The following is a 27,588-nucleotide window of genomic DNA, read 5'->3' on the forward strand; positions in this document are numbered from 1 at the left end:
TGGTTTATTCTTGGAAAGATCCTCTTGATATGAATATTCTAGGATTTAAATTTTTTTGATTCCCAGCTTAGAAGTGAGCCATCTGCTTTATGCCTGAGCTCTTTGAACAATTTAATTTCCTCTGTTATCAATACCTAATTATTAATAAATGCTCTGCACATTATTTCTTATTGTTACTTTATTCTTTATATTATTCATTCAAGTCATAGCTGATCTACTATATACAATGCCTGTGTGATATCAGAGGGAATATAAAAATGCCCTCAAGAGGAATATAGCAAAGGAAGTAGGGATTTTCTTTTTTGCTTTAGTTCCCTTAGCACAGTTTCTACCTGTAGAAATAGAGTCACAGTATTTTCCCTATGTACTTTCTGATGAGGCTGACTTCAGATAAATATATTGCAAGGTAGAAGAAAATCACTGCTCTAAGAGGGTAAGAAAACATGTCCTGGATCTGACACCAAATTCCTCACCAGAGTCTACTATGCCCCTGAAGAAAAAAATAAGACAGAAAAACCATAGGGCTGAGCAAAAACGATGTATTCCAAGATTTTCATAGGATTAAAATAGGCTCCTGCTGCACTGTCCTCTTCCAGATGTAAGAATGTTTCCAGATGTAAAAATATCTACTAAAGGGCATTTATTAAAATAAACAATGAAAAAATAGATACAAACAGTAAAACCATAATTTTATTCTTCTCTTGACATTTATAAGATTTGCACAGACCATATCTTATACCTTATTACCAGCCAGTTCAGTCCCTGAAGCACAGATGGGAATATAATTGACCCTAAATATCTAATGATGATGGTAAAAGTTTGTACCTTCCAGATTGAATGTTACTTTAATCATCATGAGATTTCTATTTTCCTTTATAATTCTATCACTTACTTGTACTGATAAACTTTAAAAAGTTATTAACATATAATTAACTTTTTGTTGTTTACATGTACTTCAATGGTGGCAAAAACACAATTTAATAAAAATGCTTAAGTTGTTTTAACTATTAATCTAAATAAAATGGACTCTAGTCTATTAAATCTCTCAGCATTTCTACTGGGCAGGTCCTATTGATCCAATAAATTCATTTTAACACTTTGTTTGTATGGAGTCCAATTTCAATTTGCATGTTTAATGATAATTTTCATGCTAACGCCTATGAAACAGGGTAATTTCTAAAACGCTGCAGACTTCCACTCTAGGCATTAATATTCATTCTCTTATAGCACCATCTTTTTAAAACCAAATATTCTACATTATTCTAATCAATTATATTAATAAAATATGAACTGATAAGTCATTTTTATTGTAAATAATACATACAGTAAATATTTTTATATTCTCACATATTATGATATTAAAATGTGTCACTTCATTTTAGACTAGTGTTCTCAACCTATTTAATCTATTTTTTATTATCCTGTCCCTACCGAGCCTGTATAGTAATTTTCTCATTATTATCCCCACCATGAAACTTTAATACTCTAGATATATTTTATGTACAGATGTACCACATCAATGTTTACCTTTACATAAAATCAGTATGATATTTTAGTTCCCCAAGAACAAATTTTCATTCTTTTAGGAAGAAATGTGTGCTTTAGACATCTATTTCTGTTAAATATAGCTTAACGTTGTGGCTTATCCTACAAAAAACTTATCATGGCTGCCCTTTTTTTCTTTACTTCTCTTTTCCCTTTAAAAACAAAGTTGAATTAGAAAAAATTTAGTAAGTTCTTTTGTTTTTGATTTCTTGAAGTGAGATACTATCATGTTGACATCAATTTTCCTATTGTTATAGTTTCCTCAGTAGTTTTTCACTGGAGAAATAGAGTCACAGTAGTTTTCTTTTACTCTTTCTCATGGAAGCTACTGCCTTATAAATTAGGTACAACTTCAGCAGTACATATTTCACTGTGATTGTTAGTCAGCTGGGAGTACTATTGACAAAGTTACCAGGAATAGCTCCAGTGACATTTAAGTTTTGTGTGTGTGTGTGTGATAATTGCTTCAGGAATTTTGCAGTCATGCTTCTTTTTTTGGTGGTTTGTAGTTAATTACAGTTTTTTTTCTGTTATGACCTTTATACTAATGCATTGTAGTATTAAAAGAAGTTAACAAAGGAAGGATAATTAGTTAATTAGCAGTATTTGTTGAGGCCTTACTCCTAAAATACATGTTCCAAGGCTAAATAATAGTTGGTGGGTTAGGGAGAGGGAATAAAATAAATAAAAATTAGTTCTCACTTTTCATAAGCTTAGCTTTTAACATTGTGAAAGAGAACCAGAGCTGGACAGCAGTTAAAACGATGAAAGTAGGCTTTATTCAGAAACTATTGCAATAGGGAAAAAGCAAACTTAGTAATAGGGAAAAAGCAATCAGAAAAAAGAACTAGGCTCCATTTGCAATACGACATGAGCAAATGGAGATTCATAACGAGGAGCAGTGGAGATTTATAGCCATGGAGCAAGGATCAGGGGGCAAACAATCATTAAGAGGAGACATTAGGGGTAGGGGGGATTCTTGCTATACCAATTTAACGGGATTCTTGTTAAAGACCGGCCAGTTTTGATTCGCATTTCTCCAATGACCAGTGAGGATGAGCATTTTTTTCTTATGTTTGTTGGCCTCACATATGTCTTCTTTTGCAAGTGTCTGTTCATATCCTTCGCCCACTTTCACTGGGCTTGTTTTATTTTTTCTTGTAAATCTGTTTTAGTTTGTAGATTCTGGATATCAGCCCTTTATCAGATGGGTAGACTGCAAAAATTTTTTCCCATTCTGTTGGTTGCCGATTCACTCTAATGGCTGTTTCTTTTGCTGTACAGAAGCTGTGGAGTTTGATTAGGTCCCATTTGTCTATTTTGGCTTTTGCTGCCAATGCTTTTTGTGTTTTAGTCATGAAGTCCCTTGCCTATGCCTATGTCCTGAATGGTTTTGCCTAGATTTTTTCTAGGGTTTTTATGGTGTTAGGTCTTATGTTTAAGTCTTTAATACATCTGGAGTTAATTTTAGTGTAAGGTGTCAGGAAGGGGTACAGTTTCTGCTTTCTGCACCTGACTAGTCAGTTTTCCCAACACCATTTATTAAACAGGGAATCCTTTCCCCATTGCTTGTTTTTGTCAGGTTTGGCAAAGATTGGACGGTTGTAGATGTGTTGTGTTGCCTCCAAAGCCTCTGTTCTGTTTCATTGGTCTATATCTCTGTTTTGGTACCAGTACCATGTTGTTTTGATTACTGTAGCCTTGTAGTATAGTTTGAAGCCTGGTAGTGTGATGCCTCCTGCTTTGTTCTTTTCATTAAAATATCTGGAGACAACAGATGCTGGAGAGGATGTGGAGAAATAGGAACACTTTTGCATTGTTGGTGGGAGTGTAAATTAGGTCAACCATTGTGGAAGATAGTGTGGCGATTCCTCAAGGACCTAGAAATAGAATTCCATTTGACCCAGCAATCCCATTACTGGGTATATGCCCAATGGATTATAAATCGTTCTTCTATAAGGACACATGCACACGAATGTTCATTGCAGCATTGTTTACAATAGCAAAGACCTGGAACCAACCCAAATGCCCATCGATGATAGACTGGACAGGGAAAATGTGGCACACATACACCATGGAATATTATGCAGCCATCAAAAACGATGAGTTCGTGTCCTTTGTAGGGACATGGATGAACCTGGAAACCATCATTCTCAGCAAACTGACACAAGAACAGAAAATCAAACACCGCATGTTCTCACTCATAGGTGGGTGTTGAACAATGAGAACACATGGACACAGGGAGGGGAGCACCACACACTGAGGTCTGTTGGGGGGAAATAGGGGAGGCACACTGGGGGGTGGGAGTTGGGGAGAGATAGCATGGGGAGGAATGCCAGATATAGGTGACGGGGAGGAAGGCAGTAAATCACACTGCCATATGTGTACCTATGCAATAATCTTTCATGTTCTTCACATGTACCCCCAAACCTAAAATGCGATTTAAGAAAAGGCCTGGGGGATCACGTATCAAGGATAAGGGGTTAAGACAAAAAAAAACTGACTTAGCTGAATTCTTGCTATAACCAAGCTAGGTTTGTGGACAAGGATCAAAGATGAAGCTCCATCTGAAAGAGGAGTCAGAGAAGCCTTTCCAAAGTTCAGTCAAAGAGAGAGCCTCTCATTGTAAAAAATTGACTGACATGATACTATTTGACCTGTAGCTGCTTCAAGAGATAAATTCCTACATGAATCCTTTATGCCAAAAATTCTACATCTGTAATTTAGATTCGGGATTAAATGTATACATTGAAGAGCATTTGTAAAAATGCCCAGGAATCAAGTCTACAGGTTAATGAGGTGGCCATTCCTGTACACAAATGAAAAAGAAGAGGGAAATCCAAAACCAATAAAAATGTTAACACACCATAAAAATCCTTTCAGAGAAAAATAATGGAGAGTTACCTCTATTTGCAAAAAGCAATATAGACAACAAAAATAACCCAGTAGGTATTTATGGTTATACTTTATATTTGTACAGGACTTCAATGTTATAATTATACCTATTGAGAGTGAGGCAGAAAATATTCAATAACACCATTTCCTAGATTATAAAATAGAATCAGAAAGATGAAGTGACTGCCAAAGCTTCTCAAGATTTTAGTTCTCTTCCTTCCTTCTTTCTTATGTATGAGTCATGTGTTTTCTTCTTAACTGTGCAATGATAAAGAAAATATACAGGGTTTGTAGCATCACCAGAGGTAAGAAGGACATAAAACAGAGTAAATAATTATGAAATTATAAAAGAAAAAGATATGAAAAGTGATTGTGCCATGAGAATGATATGATTGGGGGATGCAGGGCAGCTTTCCTGATAAAGCTGAAGTTAAGCCAAGCCATTAAAAATGCCTGGCTAAGCAAATGAATAAATAGGGCTAGAAATGAAATTTCACAAGCAATCTGAATAGAACCTATAAAATTCCATATGCTACAAAGAACTAAGTGACTCAAGAAATTTAAGCAAAGCTAGAAAACAGGGACTGAAACTCAAGAGCATTCTGGAGAGGTAAGCCAAGACCAGAAACATACAGTCTCAGGGGCCTGTAAGGACTGAATGGAAAATGTAATAAAAACGAAGCAAAATAATATGAAAATGCAGACTTGGATTTCTAGTCTTCTACTTCACTATTTATCTTTGTATTATAAGACTTTGAGAAAAATAAAAGCACATGTTTCTACCTAAATCAAGGTCAGTTTATATTATGTGTGAGAGTCAACAAACCAACTGACTTTGCTTAAATAATGTGATACCAAACTGCAAAAGAGCCATTTTCTAGCACATGGTACTTGAAATAAACAAATACTGAGAGTCAGACAGCACTTATACTCAATGACTTGTCATATATCTGAGATTGACTTGCCTCTTATAACACACAAGAGAAAGAAATTTCAAAATTTTTAACAATGCAAAGATACTAGAAACATTTTAGTATCTTGAGCTAGCAGTGTTTTCATATTTTGAAATATAATGATGACAATGTTCATTAATATCATTGTTGAAGAGAATAGTGTAGTTGATATTCTATGAGTCAGTTAGCATCTTGCTGATTTACTTCCCTATTTCAATTTATAGGTAATTTTTTTCAGGTCTATATTTCTGATTTTCTATCCTGCGGTTTCTCATCTCTTGTTTAACCCAACCATTGAATTTTTAATTTCAGTGACTATAGATATTTTTTCATTTCTAGAAGTAAATTATATGTGTTTCTTTTCCAACCCTGGTTACTTTTGAATTTTAATATAGCATCTGTTTTATATTTTTTTCCCTATTTCTTCTTTATTCTTCAATCTTCTAATCATGCTTTTACAATTGTACATTTTAAACATATTTTTGTGATTTATGTGGTAAAAATATGATCACAGATTTTTGTGAATATAACATTTCTTTCAGGCTATCCTTTCTAGTTCTTTGTGTACTAATATTCTTATTTTTGTGGCTACTGGTTTCCTTTTGTAGTTATTTTTCTTTTGTGTACTTTACTTGCTTTGTGATGAGATCATTTTCAGTTGAAGTTGTATTGTTTTTCCTATGGCAATACCATTTCCTTGACTTGATGAAGAATTCCAACACATAAAGGGAGAATAAAAATGGATCCATTCCCATGTGGCACAAAGGTTTGGGGATTTGGTCCTACAGAAGGTAATAGCTTTTACCTACTCAGAACCTCTAAAAAAAAAATTTCTAGCTGCCTCTGCAGGCTTTCAGGAAAAATTGTCTATCCACCATTTCACTGTCTGGGCTTAAGTTTCCAAACTTTAGCCCTGATCTTAGAACTCAGACTTGTCTCCCACCCCTCCCCCCATGACCCCAGTTGCTCAGTTTAGCTTGAGCTCTTGCTTTTGCTTAACTTAGATTTCCCTCTTTAGTCTGACATCTAGGAATTTCCCTTTCTTTCTTGAATGTAAATGTTTATAAATGTATTTGCTATGTTTATGCAGTATATCTGTGTTTTTAAAAAAGCAAAAATGGGAAAAGTGATGTCCATATCAGCTCAGTATGTCATTTTACCAGCAGGAATAATAATACAGCCTCAACTGAAAATGCTCTCATCACCAAGCAGTAATTTAAAATTTATAATACCAAAAACAATTAAGCCCAACACTTCCTAATGAAGCCCTTTTTAAAAACGTCTTCACACTTCAGTGAGATATTTCTTTCTGATAAAAAATTATTTAAAAACTCATATGTTATAGTATAAGACAATGAAGATACAAATGTTTAAGATTAATATGAAGATGCATTTTGGAGATGAATACTTATATACACATTATTTCATATATGATTTATATTATTCCTATTTACAGATAAATACTTATTTAAAGTTACTAACTGATAATAAATATATGGACACTTATGTATATATTCTTCCCCTTCTGCCAAAACTCTGTCATTTGATTTGAATTTATATCTCCAATATTTTAGTCTATCAATAAAATTTTGCTTCTTAAAAAGCATTTTGATCCATGCTGTTTTTAACAATCAGTTGACATATCTATGTCAAATCATATTTTTATGAAACAGTATGCACTATCATACTGTTAGCATGATAGTTTCTTTCTTGAATGTAAGTGTTTATAAATTTATTTGCTATGTTTATGCTATGTTTAGTTTTTCCTATTCCTTCTTTGTTTATTCTTCAGTATTCTAATCATGCTTTTATAATTGTACATTTTAAACAGTATGAACTATCATACTGTTTCTTATTAGTGTACTTCTCTCTACACAAATAAGTGTCTTTTCAGTATATAAGTGGTATGTATATTTTGTTGAAATGCTAGGTTATTTCTTATTTTTTAAAAAGAGACTGTAGGCACTTAATTGTAGTACATTGCATGCACATTTTGATATAAATCATCATGCCGTATTGTGATATTATTGTGATGTGATATAATTTTCTGATATGTCATGTTATGTGCATATAATTTGTGATTTTTATAATTATGTAGACTGTTTCATGAAACTTGCTTTCTGCAAGTTTTTAATCCAAAGACAATTTAATTTACAAGAACTTAGAGTTTTCTATTTAAGATGTAACATGGTTGGAAGGCATTTATTTCAATGACGCTATTTACTTAATTTCTTATTCTCTTTTATAATTTCTTAATTGCTGTTTATTGTTGCATTTTAATTGTCTGTGTAGAGCTTCAAGTGTCTTCACAGGAGGCATTTTTCTTATTAGGGTTATAATCATTCTTGGTACAATATTGAGTTCGGCTGAGAGCAGGCACTGAGTAGCTCAAGGGGCTTTCCCTTGGAGCCCTGCTAATCACTACAGCTCTCTTGCTCTAGCCCTTCTCACTATATTTACCAAAGAAATGAACTTGCTTGTTACTCCCTTTCCTTGCAAATACTAGACATCACCATTGTATGAGTGGTAGGTATATAAAAATACTTTTTTTTCTTCCCTGCTTGATTTTCTGTATTCTAGGAACTCAGGAGGTTTCTTTTCCATTTTAAGCTCAGTATTGCCTGTCCTTTATTTGAGTGAGTGGTAAAGGTTAGAGATTTCTGTGGAGTTTTGAAAATAGAAGAAAGCACACACAAGTATGTTTTGATAAATACTAGAGAAGATGCACTAGGAGCCTGCAGAATTGCCCACAAAGACATACAAGAAGGAGAGGGGAGGTGTCCTTAAGCAGGCAATCACTCACACACCACTACACAATCTGGGTCGACATGAGCAATTTTTCATTTCAGATAATTTTGGAATGAAATGTAATAGATCTAGAAAATTTACTATATTCTAGGACATGGCAACTTTTTACTATGGGCTTGTGGACTTTTCTGCTTACTGTGTCCACAAGAGTATTATTGTTTCAGTAGTTCAAAATAGGTATCTAAATTGCCCCTGATGTAACATATACCTATTATGTAACTACTATTATATTTATCTTGTTATTCCAGACATTCTTGTCCCAATTAATACACACTTCATTAAAACTAATATTTGCTACTCATATTACAGCCTAAAGGTTGTGTATGTACACATATGCTCACATGTATCAAATCTAACTATATAATATTTTATAGCTGTCTAGAGAAGATGAATAGGCTAATAAAAATATTTTTAATAGGGATCCATCTTTAATTGAAAACAAAGAAAAAAGTAGTAACTTTCATTTTTACATTAGTATAGTATGCAAACTTTTTCAAAGAATGGTTCATTCTCTCAGCTAATGTAGTTATACACTGTCTGATCAGAATGTTATAGAACTCATTACCATAGCTAAAGTAAATCAATCTTTTCCTTTCTAACTTGTGCCTGCCTCTGTGTTTCTCAATGTTTATAAACTGCAGGTGTAATGCTTCCCTTGGTGTTAAGATGATGTGTAATTAGCATGTACAACAAATAAAATTGCATTTCTAAAATGACTCTTGGAAGAAAATATTGAGCCTTTAATCAATTCCATTAGGGCTTCTTACCTTTTTGATAATTAAACAGAAAAATTTGAATATATTGAGTATTTTAAGACTTATCTGGGTTCAAACTTTAGAAGCTTATTTAAAAATTCAGAATAAAACCCTTGATAGAATTCATTTCTGAATTAGATGCAAATGTATAATAGATTCGAATGCACTTTAGTTTTAAAGGGTTGCTATTTCTGGTGCCATATATTTTTAAATTAACACTGATTGGGAAATGGGTTGAAAGTGTTTTTGTTATAAAATAACATAGGTTTTAAACATGGTTTATTCTCTGTGCATTTGTAGGCTTGTAGATAAGTGCCTTATAAACATCTTGCTACAGTGAACCTAGTAGGCATTTAAAGACATTTGTAGAGTCACCACGTATAGAATAGATAGTGGATACTTCCTGAAGTCACTATAATTGCTTAATGCCAAGAAAATTAACAAAGAAGCCAAGAAAAATAACCTTTTACCTTGACAGTGGGACATTACTGGAATAAACAATGTACCTTGCAGTTACAGGGGCCAAAACAAGGGTCTTCATTTTTGCTCCCTAAGCCACTGCAGTTACAGGCTTTGCAGTCTGGGTAGCCAGTGTAGCCCCTGGCACAGCGATCACAGCTCACACCTCCAAAACCAGTTTTGCAATGACAGGATCCAGGTGCCAGACCTAAAGAAAGATGAGCCGCATATCAGCATTTTGTAAACAAATGCATAATTTAGTTCTTAAAGTTTTAATGATAGTAACCTTTAAAAGGTTATTTTGACACAAAAACAGATTTTTGATGTACGCCAATAAAGAAAAATTAACACCAAAGGGTATAGAGTTTAATTGAAAGCTTTCTATGATTTGGTGAATGCAGCATCTTCTAATTGTCAGTACAAATATCAAAAATGTAAACAAGAAAGATAAAGCCCCAAAGCATCTACCAAACTATGGCTATAGAAAACAATGATTAAGGAGTAATTTCCACAACTGCCAATGCTGATGACATGACAGGCAGAAGAATAAGCAGTAACTAATGCAAAACTAGTGGCTCATGAAACATGCCTGCCCCACCAGACTATCACAGGTGCAAAGTAGCTTTTGGAATAAAGACATACTACTTAAAACAACAATTTAACAATGATAATCCAAGAACATTGCTACCAACAGTATTTGCTGAATAAAATAAAGGTGTTCATGGGAATTGATATTTGGGGATAAGAAGCAATCGATGAGGGAAATGAAAACAGTTTAAATTTACTTTTTTTTAACATTGAAAATACAAAAGACAATGTTTATTCATGTCTTTGATTAGAAAAATAGAAAGATGCATGATAAATGAATACAACAAAATCTGGAGAATGATTAAAGCATATCAATAATATATAGGACCTCAGAACAAAGAAACGAGAGAAAAAAAGGCAAGGAAACGTTATGGAGAGAAAGCAGAAAGCAGAATTACAGAAACGGTGTCAGACATACATACTAAATATATATGAATGAGTTAAGCAGTCTTACTGTCCCTATTAAAAACATAAATGTAATGTGCACAAGAGATATATGAAATGAACAGGAATATTACAAATAAAAGAAAATGAGTATGTGTCAAGAAAGCATATGGAAAAGAAAAATGTTGTAAAATACTAATTAGGGTCAAAGTAGAACTCAGATAAAGTAGGTTCAACAAGACAAACTCTCATTTCATATTGATAAAAATACAATAAAAACATGATTTCAATTATTATGTTTATGCTTCAAATCAGCACTAATTATCAGTATAAAAATATATAGACAACAAAAGATATTGGAAATAAAAAGTTGAAAAGTCAATGGCTGAAAAGTGTACTAACTTATTCATCTTAAATATTTACAGATGAAGTAAAAAACAGAAGATTTGAATAATCTAATGACCTCGAATTACATGTGATGTGGTATATAACTATAAATATTTACCATAGTTTATGATTGACTATTCTATAAAAATTGTTCAGTTATTAAAGCAGAAATTATCTAAGGCTTCTTTTCTTAATATAAATTACTACTTTTAGATGTTTATCAAATGCCAGAAAAATTAGTATTAAATTAATTCCGAATATCAAACATAATGAGAGTATTTTATGAAAAATTCAACCATTCTAAAAATTAATGCCTAAATATTTCTCTTTAATAACTCTTGGGTTAAAGAGAAAAACAAGACTTTGATTAAAAATTGAATAGCTATCTAGGTAGAATATAATAGCAGTAAAAAAGGAACTTAATGTTTATCGGGTATGGAAAATCTGCAGCCAAAAGTAAATTTATAGGCTTAAATAGTCCATTATTTTAAAAAATACAAATATATTAAAATTTAATTCATATTAAGTATAAAAGAGAGAAAATATAAACACCACAGGAAATAAAGAGATTTAAAAAACAAAAAGAAAAGCAAGCAAAACGAAACCTTAAACAAACCTAATCAAGGCTATCAAAAGAGGACACATTATCAAAGAACTACAACAAAAATGTTTTAATGCTAGTTCACTTTTTTTTTATTATACTTAAGTTCTGGAATATGTTTGCAGAACATGGAATATGCAGGTTCGTTAAATAGGTATACATGTGCCATGGTGTTTTGCTACACCCATCAACCCATCATCTACATTTGGTATTTCTCCTAATGCTATCCCTCCCCTAGTCCCCATACCCTGACAGACCCTGGTGTGTGATATCCCCCTTCCTGTGTCCACATATTCTCATTGTTCAACTCCCACTTCTGAGAGAGAACATGAGGTGTTTGGTTTTCATTAATGTTAGTTAATTTTTACAGACTGTTTTCAAAACTTGAAACTCTTATAGTCATATAAAAAATGGAGAGCTAGCCAGGTGCAGTGGCTCACACCTAAAATCCCAGCATTTTGGGAGGCTGAGGCAGGCAGATCATGAGGGCAAGAGATCAAGGCCATCCTGGATAACATAGTGAAACCCCGTCTCTACTAAAAATACAAAAAATATTAGCTGGGTGTGGTCACACACACCTGCAATCTCAGCCTCTCAGGAGGCTGAGGCAGGACAATTGCTTGAACTAGGGAGTCAGAGGTTGCAGTGAGCTGAAGTTGCACCACTGTACTCCAGCCTGGGCACAGAGAGAGATTCAGTGTCAAAAAAAAAAAAAAAAAAAAGAAAAGAAAAAAGAAAAGAAAAAGAAAAAAGAGAGAGAAAGAGAGAGAGAGAGTGAGCTATATAATTCAATTTATGAAGCTAGTTTTAACTTGATATCCAAATGCAAGAAAAAGATGACCCAAAATTAACAAAACTGGTAAGACTCAAAAAGCACTTACTTTTTGCTAGTCATTGTACCTAGCATTACACAAAATGCATGGGTTAATTCAGTTGGTACTCAAAACATCCCTATGAGATACACTTATTTCTCCCAATTCACAGATGAAGTAACTGGGACACAGAGTGATTTGCCAAAGGAGCACAACCGGTGAGTGTCTGAGTCACAGGCGATTTAATTTACCAATCCAGATGAGCAAATTACAAATAAAATAAACACTAAACTGAATCCTAAAGTACATTAAAAAGACCCTCTATCATGTCCAAGTAGAACATATTCTGGTAATATAAATACTGTTTAATATTAATAAGTTCATTTCCAATAGACCAAATGGAAAAGAAATCTGATAATTTTAATAAAGTTTGCAGAGGCATTAAATAGTTCAACATTTACTTATGATGTTAAAATTTCCAGACATTGAGGCTGAATGTAGAAGTACTCCATATATTAAACAATGCCTATCTTAACTTTTATTCCTGGAAGTATTGTAGACTAGATGTTCAAAGAACTCCCCTGTTTAGAACACTGGAAGATGTAGAATAAAATTAAATATAGAAAAGCAGATGAGTAGGTGGGTAGGTAGATAGATGATAGATAGATAGATAGGTAGATAGATAGATAGATAGATAGATGACAGATAATAGAATGGTTGTGCTGGTATGAAATAAAGAAACCCCATGGATATAGAAACTACCAAATTGACTTCTAGAAAGGTTAAGTCAGTCTTTAAAACACTGTCTTTCCTGGTGTTGACTGGCAAATTTTGATGACTAGACTACAGTCCATGGAACATGGTTTTAGGGAAGAACAACAAAAACAAATCTAGGTGCTCCATAAGCGAGGTCATTATCACATAGCCTCTCATAAATTCAAGGCTTCTGAAAGAATAAACTAAGAAATACATATGCATGCATACATCCACAAAACAGAAATACACAAACATGTATTAAACATGTAAGAAAATGAGGTCCATATGAGTAAGAGTCAGAAGAAAAATAAAAATGCAGAATCAGACTCAGATAACAGAGTAGTTCTAACAGATGCAGAAAACAAAATACATATATTTAATATGCCTAAAGAGCTAAAAGTCATATTAAATGTAGATGAGTAAAAAAGAGTATTGGAAAACAAAATGTAGTTTGAAACTTTCCTTATAAAATGTAACAAAATAAATTCCAGATGGATTAAAAAACTAAGTGTTGTTATACAATGAAATCATACAAATAAAGAAAACAAAGATATTCTTCTAATCTTGGGATAGATGAGAGTTCTAGCATTATAAAGGCATGTAAGAAATATAATAAAAATATCAAAACATAATAATCGTGGGATAGTGTCATTTTTATAAGTAAATAATTTTACTTAGATTTTGATAGCTGATTACATAAAACTTTTGAAGTTTTGTGCATTAGAAATTATCAACAGTAGTGAGAAACAAAGCAAATTTGGAAATAGATTATTAAAAAATGACATACTATACTATTATTGTTTTCAATTTTTAAAGCATTCTTTCAAATCTATGAGGGAGAAAACTGCCTTCTACCAAAAGAAAATGAGGAAATCTAAAAAAAAATCAGGAAAGAAATTAATTGTATTTCCCTGGTAATCAAATTAATGCCAGCAATACACTAAAATATCCTTTTCTACTATCTGGTTATGTAATTTGATGAAGAAGTGCAAACCGTCAGACCACATCTTACACTCTTTCCTAATGAAGTTATCCGAGTAGGCATGAAGATAAAAATGACCTTCAGATATATCTCTAATTTTGCAAACTGGGTCCATATCAAATAATATATATCTAATTACAGTATTACAATCTTGATTATTAGATTTCTATTTTTAAATTATAAGCATTAATTATTGGTTCAGAGCTGAATATAACTGTGAAAATCTTTGAAAAGATAAATATTTAATTGACAGACACTGACAAGTGCTGAAGAATGTAGGAATAGTCTTTATCACAACTTATACAGTAGGACTTCAAGAGAAAGTTTAAAAGTAGTCAGTGATGAAATAGACATGTAAACTCTCTTGAACATGATAAAGATACTATAGAAGAAACACATAATAAAAATGTATGAATGCTGGAATGAAAGAGGGAAGTGCTGTCAATGACACGTTTCTTCACCTTTCAAGATGGAGAGTCAATAGGCAACATGTAATGGCAATAAAAATACTGATAAGAATATTATTTAGATATTAAGTGTAACTCACTAAAAAAACTGAATAGGAGAAAAGGTTCAATATTCTTAAATTTGTAAGACTGGGATAAATAGGTTGAAGAGAAAATTTGTTATTTTACATCTTTACTGTTAAGAATTTATTTTACTGTGTATTGTTTTCATGATAATTGAAAGATATTTATATGGAATAATTTTTATTAAAACATGGGTTACAATAAACAAAAATTTGAAACAACCTTAATGTCCATACAAAGTTGAGAGGGTAAAATAATTATGACACAACCATATAATAATGTGTTATTTAGGAGCTGAAACCAGATTTCAGAGAAAGTTTTCATAGATTTTTGGGGAAACTTGTTACATGAAGTTAAAAGAAGAAATATCAGAAATTTCTCTATGCATTATGACAGAAACATAAGAAAATGTAGATAGTGGTATCTCTACTGAATTACCATTGAATTGTATATTTATTTTTCTAGTTTTCCTGTTTTATAACTTTTTCTGTGATCATAGTCATTCAAAAAGGGGTAGGGAAGAGTTAAATGACATTAATGAAAACAACACTGTGGTTTACTTGTTACCACAAAAAGAAAAGAAGGCTTAAAATGAAAAGTGAGCTCAGTAATTCATCATTTGACTATCAAAACATATCAGTTTTATAATATTTCAAAATTTAGACTTCAAGTAATGCTCAGATTTAGAATCCTACAGTATAAAGAAAGCAGGTAAGCAGAATTGTGCCAAACAAACATTGCCGGTCTTATAACACTAAAGCCATTAGGGAAAAAGAACTAAATAGCCTTGATTTATTTTAGTCTTTCTTGAGAAGTGTCCCAGGGCATTCTGTGAATTTCCTACTTAAACTTGGCTAGCAACTGCCCTGGAGGTAGCTCCCAAATGCTTTATATCAAGGAGTTATGTTGGCATTTGATTCCTTAATGTTTGGAGTTCATGAATTTCATTCCTCAAAGGAAGTGTTTAGCTTAAATTAGTGTCAGCCTCTTTCTCTTCATTAACTCATGACTACTACCTTCTTAGTCCTTTATGAGCACATCTTGCTTTCTATATTATTGCCATCTCAATGTATGAGCTCTTCTATTTGCTTTTCCCACTATAACACACATTCCTCAGTAAATGCTGGGATTTCATGCTAGAACTCATAGAAGCTGCAAACAATCTAACAAATAACACAACATAAAAAAATTACATATACCACAGATCTGTGATTGACACTGTGTGCATCTCAAAATAAATAATTAAACTCTTCTTGCTATGAAAACATTAAACATGAAAGTAATTATTGAGATTAATTTAAAAACTGCTTCCTGTAGGGAATGCTAATACACTGATAGATTGAAGAATAAATTTATTACATGAATGACATTTAATGCAAAATATTCCTCTGAAAATAATAATATTTGGCTTTTAGTTGTCCTTTCATCAGAGCAATGACATTCTGCTGCAGCTCTCACCTCGTCGAGCATGTTTCTCATCCTTGACACAGACTTCATTTACAGAACCAATTGGATCACAATGACATGGTTGGCATGGCCTTGGATAATTTGGAGATACCTAACAAAAATATTAAAATGTATTTAATCCAGTGTAGTAAGAACAGCCACATTTTGCATTTCAGCAAACTTTTGTAGGTAAAGTAGTTTTAATAACATTGTAGTAAATTATTGAGAAAATTATAAGAATTACCTTTAATACATGTTTATAATTTTAAAAATGTATTTCTTCTACATGCTTACACAAAAGTAAAGAGGATGGAACAATAAACTCCTATGTATTTGTTACTTAGATTCAACAATTATTGATATTTTCATGTTTTATCCCTTTTTATCTTATATATAATATATGAAGACAGTTACTTTAATTAAACAAACCTACACTGTGTTCATATACTCTATATACAAAATTTGTTTTTCAAACAGAATAGGAAAAACCAAAAAACTAAATTATTTGACCAAGAAATATCCCTCTATTAAATGTAGCTTTCATGTGTGTGTGTGTGTGTATATATATATATATATATATATATATATATATATATATATACCTAAGCTTAATTTACAAATGAAAACTTGTTTGCTACTATAAATCAGATCTATTAACTGATCACTTTATTGTATATTTATTCAGGAGATTCTAGGAAATTCAGTGGAAAGCAACAGCTGGTAAACTGAACAAGCTGAGAAGAGTTTTCAGGTGCTACAAACCATAAAGTAAAGAGAAATTGGACTTTAAGTTAACCACATTAGAAATATTTGACAAATACCTGAAGTTTTCCATTAATGTGTCCTAAAAAAGTATGAAAGTAAACTTTCATAACTCATAGTGATCAGTCATGAGTTTGTTACTAATCAGAACCAATTCAAAATATTCAGAGGAACATAACAGAAACCAGTATCTCTGTATTGTGTTCTCCAAAATGTCCTGTAGAGGTGATAAATTACAGTAGTTCCCATGTCATGTGTGGTTTTGCTTTCTGAGGTTTCAGTTATCATGATTAACTACAATTCAAAAATATTAAGTGGAAAACTCCAGAAATAAATAATTCATAAGTTTTAATTTGCATGCCATTTTGAGTAGTGTGGTGAAATCTTCAAGCCGTCTTGCTCTGTCCCCCAGAGATATGAATCGTCCCTTTGTCCAGCATATCTATACTGTCTAGACACTACCTCCTGTTCATCACTTGGTCCCATCACAGGTATCAGACTGGAAAAACATGGTATATATAGGTTTGGTACTATCTGTCATTTCAGGCATCAACTGGGATTCCTGGAACATATCTTCTGCAAATAAAGGAGGACTACTGTATTTGATATGCAGGAAAGAAAACAGGACAATCTCCTTATTTAAAAAAGAAGTTGATAAAAACAGATTCTGAGGTGATCCAGGTATTGAAATTAGTATACAAGGAAATCAACGTAAGTACTGTAAATATATCCAAGAATATAAAGGAAACAATGTTTATAATGAGTGAATGCATGGACTATTTCAGCAGAGAAATGGACACTCTAAGGAACATAAGAACTCCAGAAAGCTGAAAAGTAAAATACTTCAATTTAATAATTTCACTCTCTATGCTTAACATCAGATAGAGATGATAGTAGGAAAAGTAGTCAAACTGCTTTTGTAGTCACCTGGCCATAGGCCGGAATTTGGTCTACAGGTCAGGGTTTTCTCATACATGATATCATGGTTAAAAGTAAATGTAATGAGAATTTATTTATTTATTTATGTTTATTTATTTTTGAGATAGGGCCTAACTCTGTCACTCAGGCTGAAGTGCACTGATGTGATCTTGGCTCACTGCAACCTCTACTTCCTGGGTTCAAGCTATTCTCCTGCCTCAGCCTTCTGAGTAGCTGAGATTACAGGTGCCCGCCACCACAACCCAGCTAAGTCTTGTATTTTTAGTAAAGACAGGAGTTTCACCATGTTGGCCAGGTTAGTCTTACATTTCTGCCCTCAAGTGATTCACCCATCTAGGCCTTCCAAAGTGCTGAGATTACAGTGTGAGCCACCATGCCCAGCATAATATGAATATTTTAAAATCAGCTAGTGAACTAAAGATACATTATATAGAATAAAGTAAACCACAGATAAAGAGGAAATTATCCAATCTAAAGAACAGAGAAAGAAAAAGAATTAATTAGCACTGCCTCAGATACAATAGGAATGGTGAGAGAGGGCATCCTTGTCTAGTGCCTGATTTCAAAGGGAATTCTTTCAGCTTTTTCCTATTCAATATGATATTAGCTATAGGTTTGTCATAAATAGCTTTTATTATCTTATGATATGTTCTGTCAATACCTAGTTTATTGAGAGTTTTTAGCATGAAGGGCTGTTGAATTTTGTTGAAGGCCTTCTCTGCAACTATTGAGATAATAATGTGGTTTTTGTCTTTGGTTCCCTTTATGTGATGGATTACGTTTATGGACTTGCATATGTTGAACCAGCCTTGCATCCCCGGAATGAAGCCTACTTGATTGTGATGAATAAGCTTTTTGATATGCTGTCACATTTGGTTTGCCAGTATTTTATTTAATATTTATGGGTCGATGTTTATCGTGGATATTGGCTTGAAGTTTTCTTTTTTAGTTGAGTCTTTGCCTGGTTTTGGTATCAGAATGACGTTGGTCTCATAAAATGAGTTAGGGAGGCTTCCATCTTTTTGTATTGTTTGATATAGTTTCAGAAGAAATGGAACCATCTTCTCTTTGTATATCTGGTGGAATTCTGCTGTGAACCCGTCTGGACCTGGACTTTTTTTGGTTGGTAGGCTATTGATTGCTGCCTCAACTTCAGCCCTTGTTATTGGTCTATTCAGGGTTTCAATTTCCTCCTGGTTTAGTGTTGGTAGAGTACAGTGTCCAGTAATTTATCAATTTCTTCCTGGTTTACTGATTTATGTGCATAGAGCTGTTTGTAGTAATCTCTGATGGTGGTCTGTATTTCTGTAGGATCTGTGGTGATATCCCCTTTATCTTTTTTATTGCATCTCTTTGATTCTTCTCTTTTCTTTTTTATTAGTCTGGCTAGCAGTCTGTCTATTTTGTTGATCTTTTCAAAAAACAGCTCCTGGATTTATTGATTTTTTTGAAGGGTTTTTGTGTCTCTATCTCCTTCAGTTCAGCTCTGATCATAGTTATTTCTTTTCTTCTGCTAGCTTTTGAGATATTTTTGATCTTTCTCCTCTAGCTCTTTCAATTTTGATGATAGGGCGCCAATTTTAGATCTTTCTTTGTTTCTCATGTGGGCATTTATTGCTATAAATTTCCCTCTCAATATTGCTTTAAAGGTGTCCCAGAGATCCTGATAAGTTGTGTCTTCATTCTGATTGGTTTTGAAGAATATCTTTATTTCTGTCTTCATTTCATTGTTTATTCAGCCGACAATCAGAAGCAAGTTGTTCAGTTTCCACGTGATTGTGCGGATTTGAGTGTGTTTCTTAATCCTGAGTTCTACTCTGATTTCGCTGTGGTCTGATAGACTGTTTGTTATGATTTCCATTCTTTTGCATTTGCTGAGGAGTGATTTGTTTCCAATGATGTGGTCAATTTTAGAGTAAGTGTGATGTAGTGCTGAGAAAAACGTATATTCTGTGGATTTGGGGTGGACTGTTCTTTATATGTCTATTAGGTCTGCTTGGTCCAGCTCTGCATTCAAGTCCTGGATGTCCTTGCTAATTACAAGTCTGCAGTAATCAAAATAGCATGGTGATGGTACCAAAACAGAAACATAGGCTGATGGAACGGAACAGAGGCCTCAGAAGCAACACCACACATCTACAACTATCTGATCTTTGACAAACCTGACAAAAACAAGCAATGGGGAAAGGAATCCATGTTTAATAAATGGTGTTGGGAAAACTGGCTAGCAATGTGCAGAAAGCAGAAACTGGACCCCTTCCCGTCACCTTGCACTAAAATTAACTCCAGATGGATTAAAGATTTAAACATAAAACCTAATACCATAAAACACTAGAAGAAAACAGGCAAAACCATCCAGGACATAGGCATAGGCAAGGACTTCATGACTAAAACACCAAAAGCATTGGCAACAAAAGCCAAGATAGATAAATGAGATCGAATTAAAATTCAGAGCTTCTCTACAGCAAAAGAAATCATCATCAGAGCAAATCAGCAATCAACAGAATGGGAAAAAATTTTTGTAGTCTACCCATCTGACAAAGGGCTCATATCCAGAATCTACAAAGAACTAAAACAAATTTACAAGAAAAAAACAATCAACTACATTCAAAAGTGGGTGAAGGATATGAACAGACATTTTTCAAAAGAAGACATAAATGAGGCCAATAAACATAAAAAAAATGTTCATCACTGGTCATTAGAGAAATGCAAATCAAAACCCCATTGAGATACCATCTCATTCCAGTTAGAATGGCGATCATTAAAAAATCCAGAGACAACAGATGCTGGAGATGATGTAGAGGAATAGAAACACTCTTACATTAGTTGGTGGGTGTGACTTAGTTCAACCATTGTGGAAGACAGTGGGGTGATTTCTTAAGGACATAGAAATAGAAATTCCATTTGACCCAGCAATCTCATTACTGGGTATATACCCAGAGAATTATAAATCATTCTATTATAAAGACACATGCACACATATGTTCATTGCAGCACTGTTTACAATGGCAAAGACCTGGAACCAACCCAAATGCCCATCAATGATAGACTGGACAAAAAAAATGTGGCACATATACACCATGGAATACTACACAGCCATAAAAAATGATAAGTTTGTGTCCTTTGTAGGAACTTGGGTGAATCTGGAAGCCATCATTCTTAGCAAACTGATACAAGAATGGAAAACCAAACACTGCATGTTCTCACTCATAGGCAGATATTGAACAATGAGAATATGCGGACTCAGGGAGAGGAGAATCACACACTGGGGGCAGTTGGGTGTGGTTAGGGGAGGGATAGCAGGGGTGGGGAGGGTGAAAAGGGATAGAATAGGGAGAAATGCCAATATAGTCAAAGGGGAAATAGAGGCAGTAAACCACCTGGTTGTGTATGCACCTATGCAACAACCCCGCATGACATGCACGTGTACCCCTGAACGTGAAGTAAAATTAAAACAACAACAACAACAACAACAACAACAACAACAACAACAACAAAAACAGAACTAGCACTCAACTCAGCAATTCCATTACTTGGCATATACCAAAGGAATACATATCGTTCTACCATAAAGTCACATACATGCATGTGTTCATTGCAGCCCTCTTCACAATAACAAATACATGGAATCAACCTAGGTACCATCATCAGTGGACTGAATAAAGAAAATTTGTGCATATATACCATGGAATATTACACAACGATAAAAAAGTATGAAATCACGTTCTTTGAAGCAACATGGATGGAGAAGGAGGACATTATCCTAAGTGAATTAATGCAAGAATAAAAAACCAGATACTACATGTTCTCTCTTATGAGTGGGAGCTAAACACTGAGCACACATGGAAACAAAGAAGGCAACAATAGACATGAGGGCCTACTTGAGAAGGGTGGGAGGGGATGAAGATTGAAAAACTTATTTTGCTTATTATCTGGGTGATGAAATAATCTATACGCCAAACCCCCATGACCATAATTTACCCACATACTCCCTGAACCTAAAATAAAAGTTGAAATGGAAAAAAAAATTATACAAAGAGGTACTGCTAAAAACATAATAGAGGAAACAAAATGTAATACTGAAAAATATTTGTTTAACATAAAATTAGACAGAAAAGGAAGAATAGGAACAAAACTTTTGTGACACAAATAGGAAAAATAGCAAAACCCAATCATATTATTAACTATATTATATTTATGGACTAAACACCCAGTAACTGTCAGTATAAAAAATCCATCTATTTTAGTCTTTTTAAGAAATCTACTTTTAAATGAAAATAAAGATAGGTTGAAAGTTAAACAAAATCAGAATACCATACAGAGTAAACATATGAAAACTGCTATAGCAATATTAATAAAAAATAAAGTGGACTTTATGACAAAAAGTGATATCTGAGATTAAGTGGCGATCTTCACAGTTATTGAAATATCAATTTATAAGATCTAAAAAATCTGAAGATTCAAAATAAATATGTATGTACCTCATAACAGTGCTTCAAATAACATGAGAAAATACTAGAAAAATGAAAGAAAAATAGGAATCCATATTCACAGATTGAAAAAAATCCACATTTATTTTTTTACCAAGAGAGAGAATGCATTGAGCTGCAAGTTAAATTTCAATAAACATCTAAAGTTTTACATCTCAGAGAGTACATTCTCAGATCATAAACATCCAGTGTAGAAATAAAAATTATAATATTTAATAAAGCCCAAATATTTGGAGATTAAACAACAAAATCACAAGAGAAATTAGAAATCACATTAAATAAATAATAACATAGAGCATTCTGAATTCATGAGCAGAAGCTAAAGAAATGCTAGAAGGAAATTTATATTTAAAAGCTTATATGATAAAAGAAGAAAGTTTAAAATCAGAATTTAACATTCCAAATTGATAGGTAGCAAAATAAAATAAAATTTAAACCCAAAACAGGTCAACTGAATAATATAATAAATAGAACAGAATCAATGAAAATACAAAAAATAAAAACAGATTTTTTAAAGGATTAAAAAAAAATGATAAATCACTCCTAACAGAAGTGATTAATAAAAGGAGAAAAGCAAAACATAATCACTTTAAAAATTAAAGAAGAGATATTAGTATAGATGCTATAGACTTCAAGAAGATAATAAGGGAATTTTTTAAACTGCCTATAATTTGACACTTTAGATGAACTGAACAAATTACTTGAAAAATATATCAAAACTTGACCCTCCCCAAAGATATTAATACAAAACCTATCTAGCCCTATGCCTAATAAAAAATAACCAATGCATTTAAAAATGTTCTTCCCACAAAGAAAACTAGAGGCTTACAGAGTTTCACTGGAGAATTTGTTAAGCATTTTAAAGATAATTAATTTTAATCATAAGTTATTTTAGAAAACAGCAGAAGAGGAAGTTCATTTCCTAGATCATTTGTTGATGCCAGTATACCTCAATAAAAACACCTGACAAAGATATTATAAAATTATAGACCTATCCAATATGAGAGGGTGTCAAAATTCTTAACCAAATATTAGTCAATGGAATCATCCAATATATAAAAATATAAAAATGATAATATACCATAACCAGATGGATATTAATTCAAAAATGCAAAGTTGGCTTTATATTTAAAAAATTAATTTGTGTAAATTGACCATGTTAACAGAGTAGAGGAGAAAAACCTTATGTTCATTTTAGTAGGTTTCTAAAAGTATATGATAAAATTCAAAACAGTTTTGTTGTAAAACTGAATCTGATAAAGCACGTACATAAAAAATCTGCAGTTCACATCATACTCAATAGTGAAATATTAGGTTTCCCTTTAAAATTGAGAACAAAGTGAAGATGTCAGCTTTCACCATTTTTCGTTAACCTTGGCATAAAGATTGCAAAGGAAGAAGTAAGCCTGAAGGTAACACAACTGTTTATGTGTATGTTTCTCAACATGTAGTTTAAAACTACTAGAGTTAATAAGGATGGCTATAGCACATAAAGTCAATATTCAAAAATCTTTAATAATTATATTAAAGAATTGAAAAACTATTTTTAAAAAACAATTTTTTTCACAATCATGCAAAGGAAAATACTAAAGATTAATTTAACGAAAGACATGTAAGATCTCTATACTAGAATAGTGACATGGATAAAGAAGACAGAAATAAATGGAGAGATATGGTATATTCGTTGATTAAATGGCTCAACATTATCATGATGTTATTTTTCTCTATGTTTTCTTTTAACATTTAATTTTGTTTAACTGACAAATTGTATGACACACTATTTTGAAATATATAATATATATATATACAATTGAAATCATTATATCAAACTAATTAACATACTGCCTAATATAATTATCAATTTTGTTCTGAGAACATAAAAAATCTATCCTCAGCATTTTTCAAGACTATATTGTAATTAACTATAATTACAATGGTATATTAACACCATCTGTACAATAAATATCTTCAATGTATTCCTATAATCTAACAAAAATTTGGTATTCTTTGACCAATCTCTCCTCAAACTCCAATTCTCCATATTTGTATATAGATTCTATGCAATAATCTTAATGTTTTCTGTAATTGACAAGTTGATTCTACAATTGTATGCAAACACACATACACACACACACAAAAACCCTACTAGAGACAAAACAACCTTGAAAAGAAAGAATAAAGTTGGTATATTATACTACCTAAATTCTAGACTTATTAAAGCAATGAAGATAGTATGATAATAGCACATAGAAAAATAGATGCTTGAAACATAATTAAATTTCTAAAAATTGATCCATGTAATATGATCAATTGATTTTTCAATGAATGGTGCTAGAACTTAAAGTTAACCATATAAAACTGGTTACTTATTTCATACCACACACCAACATTTCCTTGATATGGGTAATAGCTCTGTAAGTTAAAAATCTAGTTGTTAGAATAAAAAAATAATATTTAAACTTTGAACATGTACTTCACAAGAGAAGATATAGGAACAGTCAAGAAACCCTTACAATTAAAATTAAATCCATAATCAGATGCCATTTCACACCCACTAGATGACCAAAATCCAAAAAGACAGTCAACATCAAATATTAGAGATGATATAGAACAGCTGGAACTAATGTAACTTTTTGGTGAACACATTATACATTATTACTAATTTGGCAAAACGTTGATGGTTTCTTATAAAGTTAAGGATCTACCTATCCTATATAAAAAGGATTCTACTCCCAAGTATTTACATAAGGTAAATAAAGGCATGACTATAAAATAACTAGTATGAAATTATTTATAGGAGCTAAGCTAAAATTGGAAATGATCCTAATATCTATCAACAGGAGAATGGATTTAAATTTTTGATATGTTTATGCAGAGAAATATTACTCAGCAATTTCTTTTAGCAAAAGAACTACTGATGCACAAACAACATGAATAAATCTTAAAATATGTTGAGTGAAAGAAGAGAGACACAGGCTTGTATATACTGTATGATTTCATTTTTATGAAATTCACTAATAGGCACAACTAATTTATGTTCTAAAAATCAGAACAGAGTTTGTCTAGGGGTGGGAATTGACTGTAAGGAGCCATGATAAAACTGTCCAGTGTGATGGAAATGTTTTATCTCACATCCTCAAAGATTTAGGTCAGTTTCAACAATGAAATGTTCTTACTCACCTTTAATTTGAAGTTCAACTTTTAGGAGAACCTTTCAAAATTATTGTATTTTTTGTATAAAACATTGTTGTATGAAAAAGCAAAAAACCCTTTATAAAGAAAAAGCATACTTTACCCCTTTGGGTCTGAAGAAGCCATTAGCGCAAGTCTCACAGTTTATACCAGCAGTGTTTTGGGTACAATTAATGCAGACACCCCCTCCAATATACTTTCCACGTATATTCAAACTCAGATTTCTTCTGGCAACATTTTCATCATAATAGCATTCTTCAGCTTTTCCATGACAATTGCATGCTGGATTAGGGGAAAATAAATTAATAAACATTAATTTCATGTTTCAGATACATTTAAAAATCATTTCTGTTATACACAACAGATTTTTATACTATACAGGAAAGTACATTTAGCATACACATGCACAAAGATATCTAGACAGTATCTGAATTTATTGAATGTCTAAATAAATTCACATTAATTTGAAATAATTAAAACATATAAATTGAGCACAAGCATATGCAATTGCCATTGTTTGATTTTGACTAATGAAAGTTCAATTTTATATGGTTCAACTAATAATTTCCTGTTATGACAAATAATATATTATTGAATGATGGCACTAAATGATCAACAGCTAGGTAATCTGTAGTGAATTATTGCTATATCGAAATGTCTGTGTTAGATCCTATGGATAAAGAAGAACATCTATAATACACTTTCTTTCTATTAATACTAATAACAACTAAAATGTATTTAGGTTTCTTTCAATGCCAGACACTGTCCTAAGTGCTCTATATCTATTACTACTGATTTTAATCCTCAAAAATGCTTTTAGGAATAAGGTATTATTATTATTAACCTATTTTTGTATACTCTTTTCACGTGTGTGTGTGTGAACCTGAGGCCAGAGAAGTGAAATAATGTGCAGAAGGTAATCTAATCAGTATTGAAAACCAACTTCTGAAGCCAGACTCCAGAGTCTGCTAAAGACTGCTGGAATCCCTTCACATTCTGCCTGGTAAACAAGACAAGATACATGACAGGTGCCAAGCAATTAAGACAAACTGAGAGCTGGTTTACTTGGGGGCTTAGATCTTGCTATTTTGCACCCCACTGTCTTGGATTTGCACGTTCTCTCCACTACTTAGTAGTCATGTGATGTTGGAAACTTCTTAATTTCACAAATGCTTAGTTTCCATATAAAACATGGAGTGGTCAATAGCAATTGCTAGATTGGATATTTAAAAGCACAAGTGAGATAATGCATGTAAAATCATTTGCATAATGTCTTATAAATAAGTTCACAATTGATTTTCCTTCTCTTCATCCTCCTTGTCTTTTTTAGGTTACATTAGAAGAATTCAAAGAAGTGAAAAATTATTTTCTCCAGAAAGGATTGGGTAAGACTTTTTAAAATATGAAGAATTTATATTAGGAAGGAACTAGGGAAACATACTGATGCAGAGTCTCCTTTCTACATGAGATGTTGAGTTTCTTAGGAGAACTTACAGTCATTTCCACATGTGTGTGTGTGTAGGTGCCTGTATACTGTTCAGAACTGTTTCATTTTAATAACAGTAAATCATGGAGTTTTTCCATGTTAGCATGTGTATCCCCTAAGGGTGCAAAGGGTACTATTGAATGAAGGTATTTACCAGGTCTCTATTAATGAATAATTACACAGTTTGCATGTTTCTGCTTTACAAATAACACTGCACACATACTCGGAGAACAAGGATGTGGGGTGGAGGGAGGAGCTCTAATATCAGAAAAGTTTCCTATTTGCCAGTTGAGTGATTTTGAGGCAAAAAATCAAGTCTTAGCATTATTTTAGTACTTGTCTCTTATACTTGTTTTGAGGATGCTGAGCAGAATGCCTGGAACATACTAAATACTGAGCTCAATAAATGTTAGTAGCAGTAGTGGTAGCACTAATGACAAAGATCATGATAATGTTCCCTTTACATCCATATGAATACATCTATAGGATACATTCCTAGAAGCATAATTTCTAGTCTAAGGGTATGTAAAATTTAAATTTTAATCACTTTAAAAAAATCCTCTCCACGAATACTATGACAAATGATGTTTCTTCTAGTAGAAATGATAAAACAGGTTCTCCATAGCTACCAACCTTGTGTATTATCAACCCATGAATACAATTCCTGGACATAATAAGCATTCAAATATTTGTTAAGTGGATGAATGAACACTTTAATAAGTTAAAAATAATATTGCCATTGTTCTAATTGGTACTTCCTTAATTATGAGTGTGATTATCTTTTACAAAGTTATTTGTCATTTCTAAGAAATACCTGT

At 32.4% G+C, this 27,588-nt stretch overlaps 1 protein-coding gene across 7 annotated transcripts in view; it reads right to left on the minus strand.

The window, feature by feature from the left end:
- Positions 1–27,588, minus strand: part of LAMA2 (laminin subunit alpha 2) — a 625,652-nt gene that overhangs the window by 333,292 nt on the left and 264,772 nt on the right. For all 7 annotated transcript variants that reach the window (XM_074397494.1, XM_074397493.1, XM_074397490.1 and 4 more), the window contains exons 8-10: positions 25,388–25,566; positions 15,914–16,013; positions 9,463–9,623 (exon numbers count right to left, since the gene is read on the minus strand). In XM_074397494.1, coding sequence (XP_074253595.1) covers positions 9,463–9,623; positions 15,914–16,013; positions 25,388–25,566 — 440 coding nt within the window. The remainder of the gene's footprint in view (positions 1–9,462; positions 9,624–15,913; positions 16,014–25,387; positions 25,567–27,588) is intronic.

The sequence above is a fragment of the Saimiri boliviensis genome, chromosome 4, assembly GCF_048565385.1.
Source record: "Saimiri boliviensis isolate mSaiBol1 chromosome 4, mSaiBol1.pri, whole genome shotgun sequence".
Classification (NCBI taxonomy): Eukaryota; Metazoa; Chordata; class Mammalia; order Primates; family Cebidae; genus Saimiri; species Saimiri boliviensis.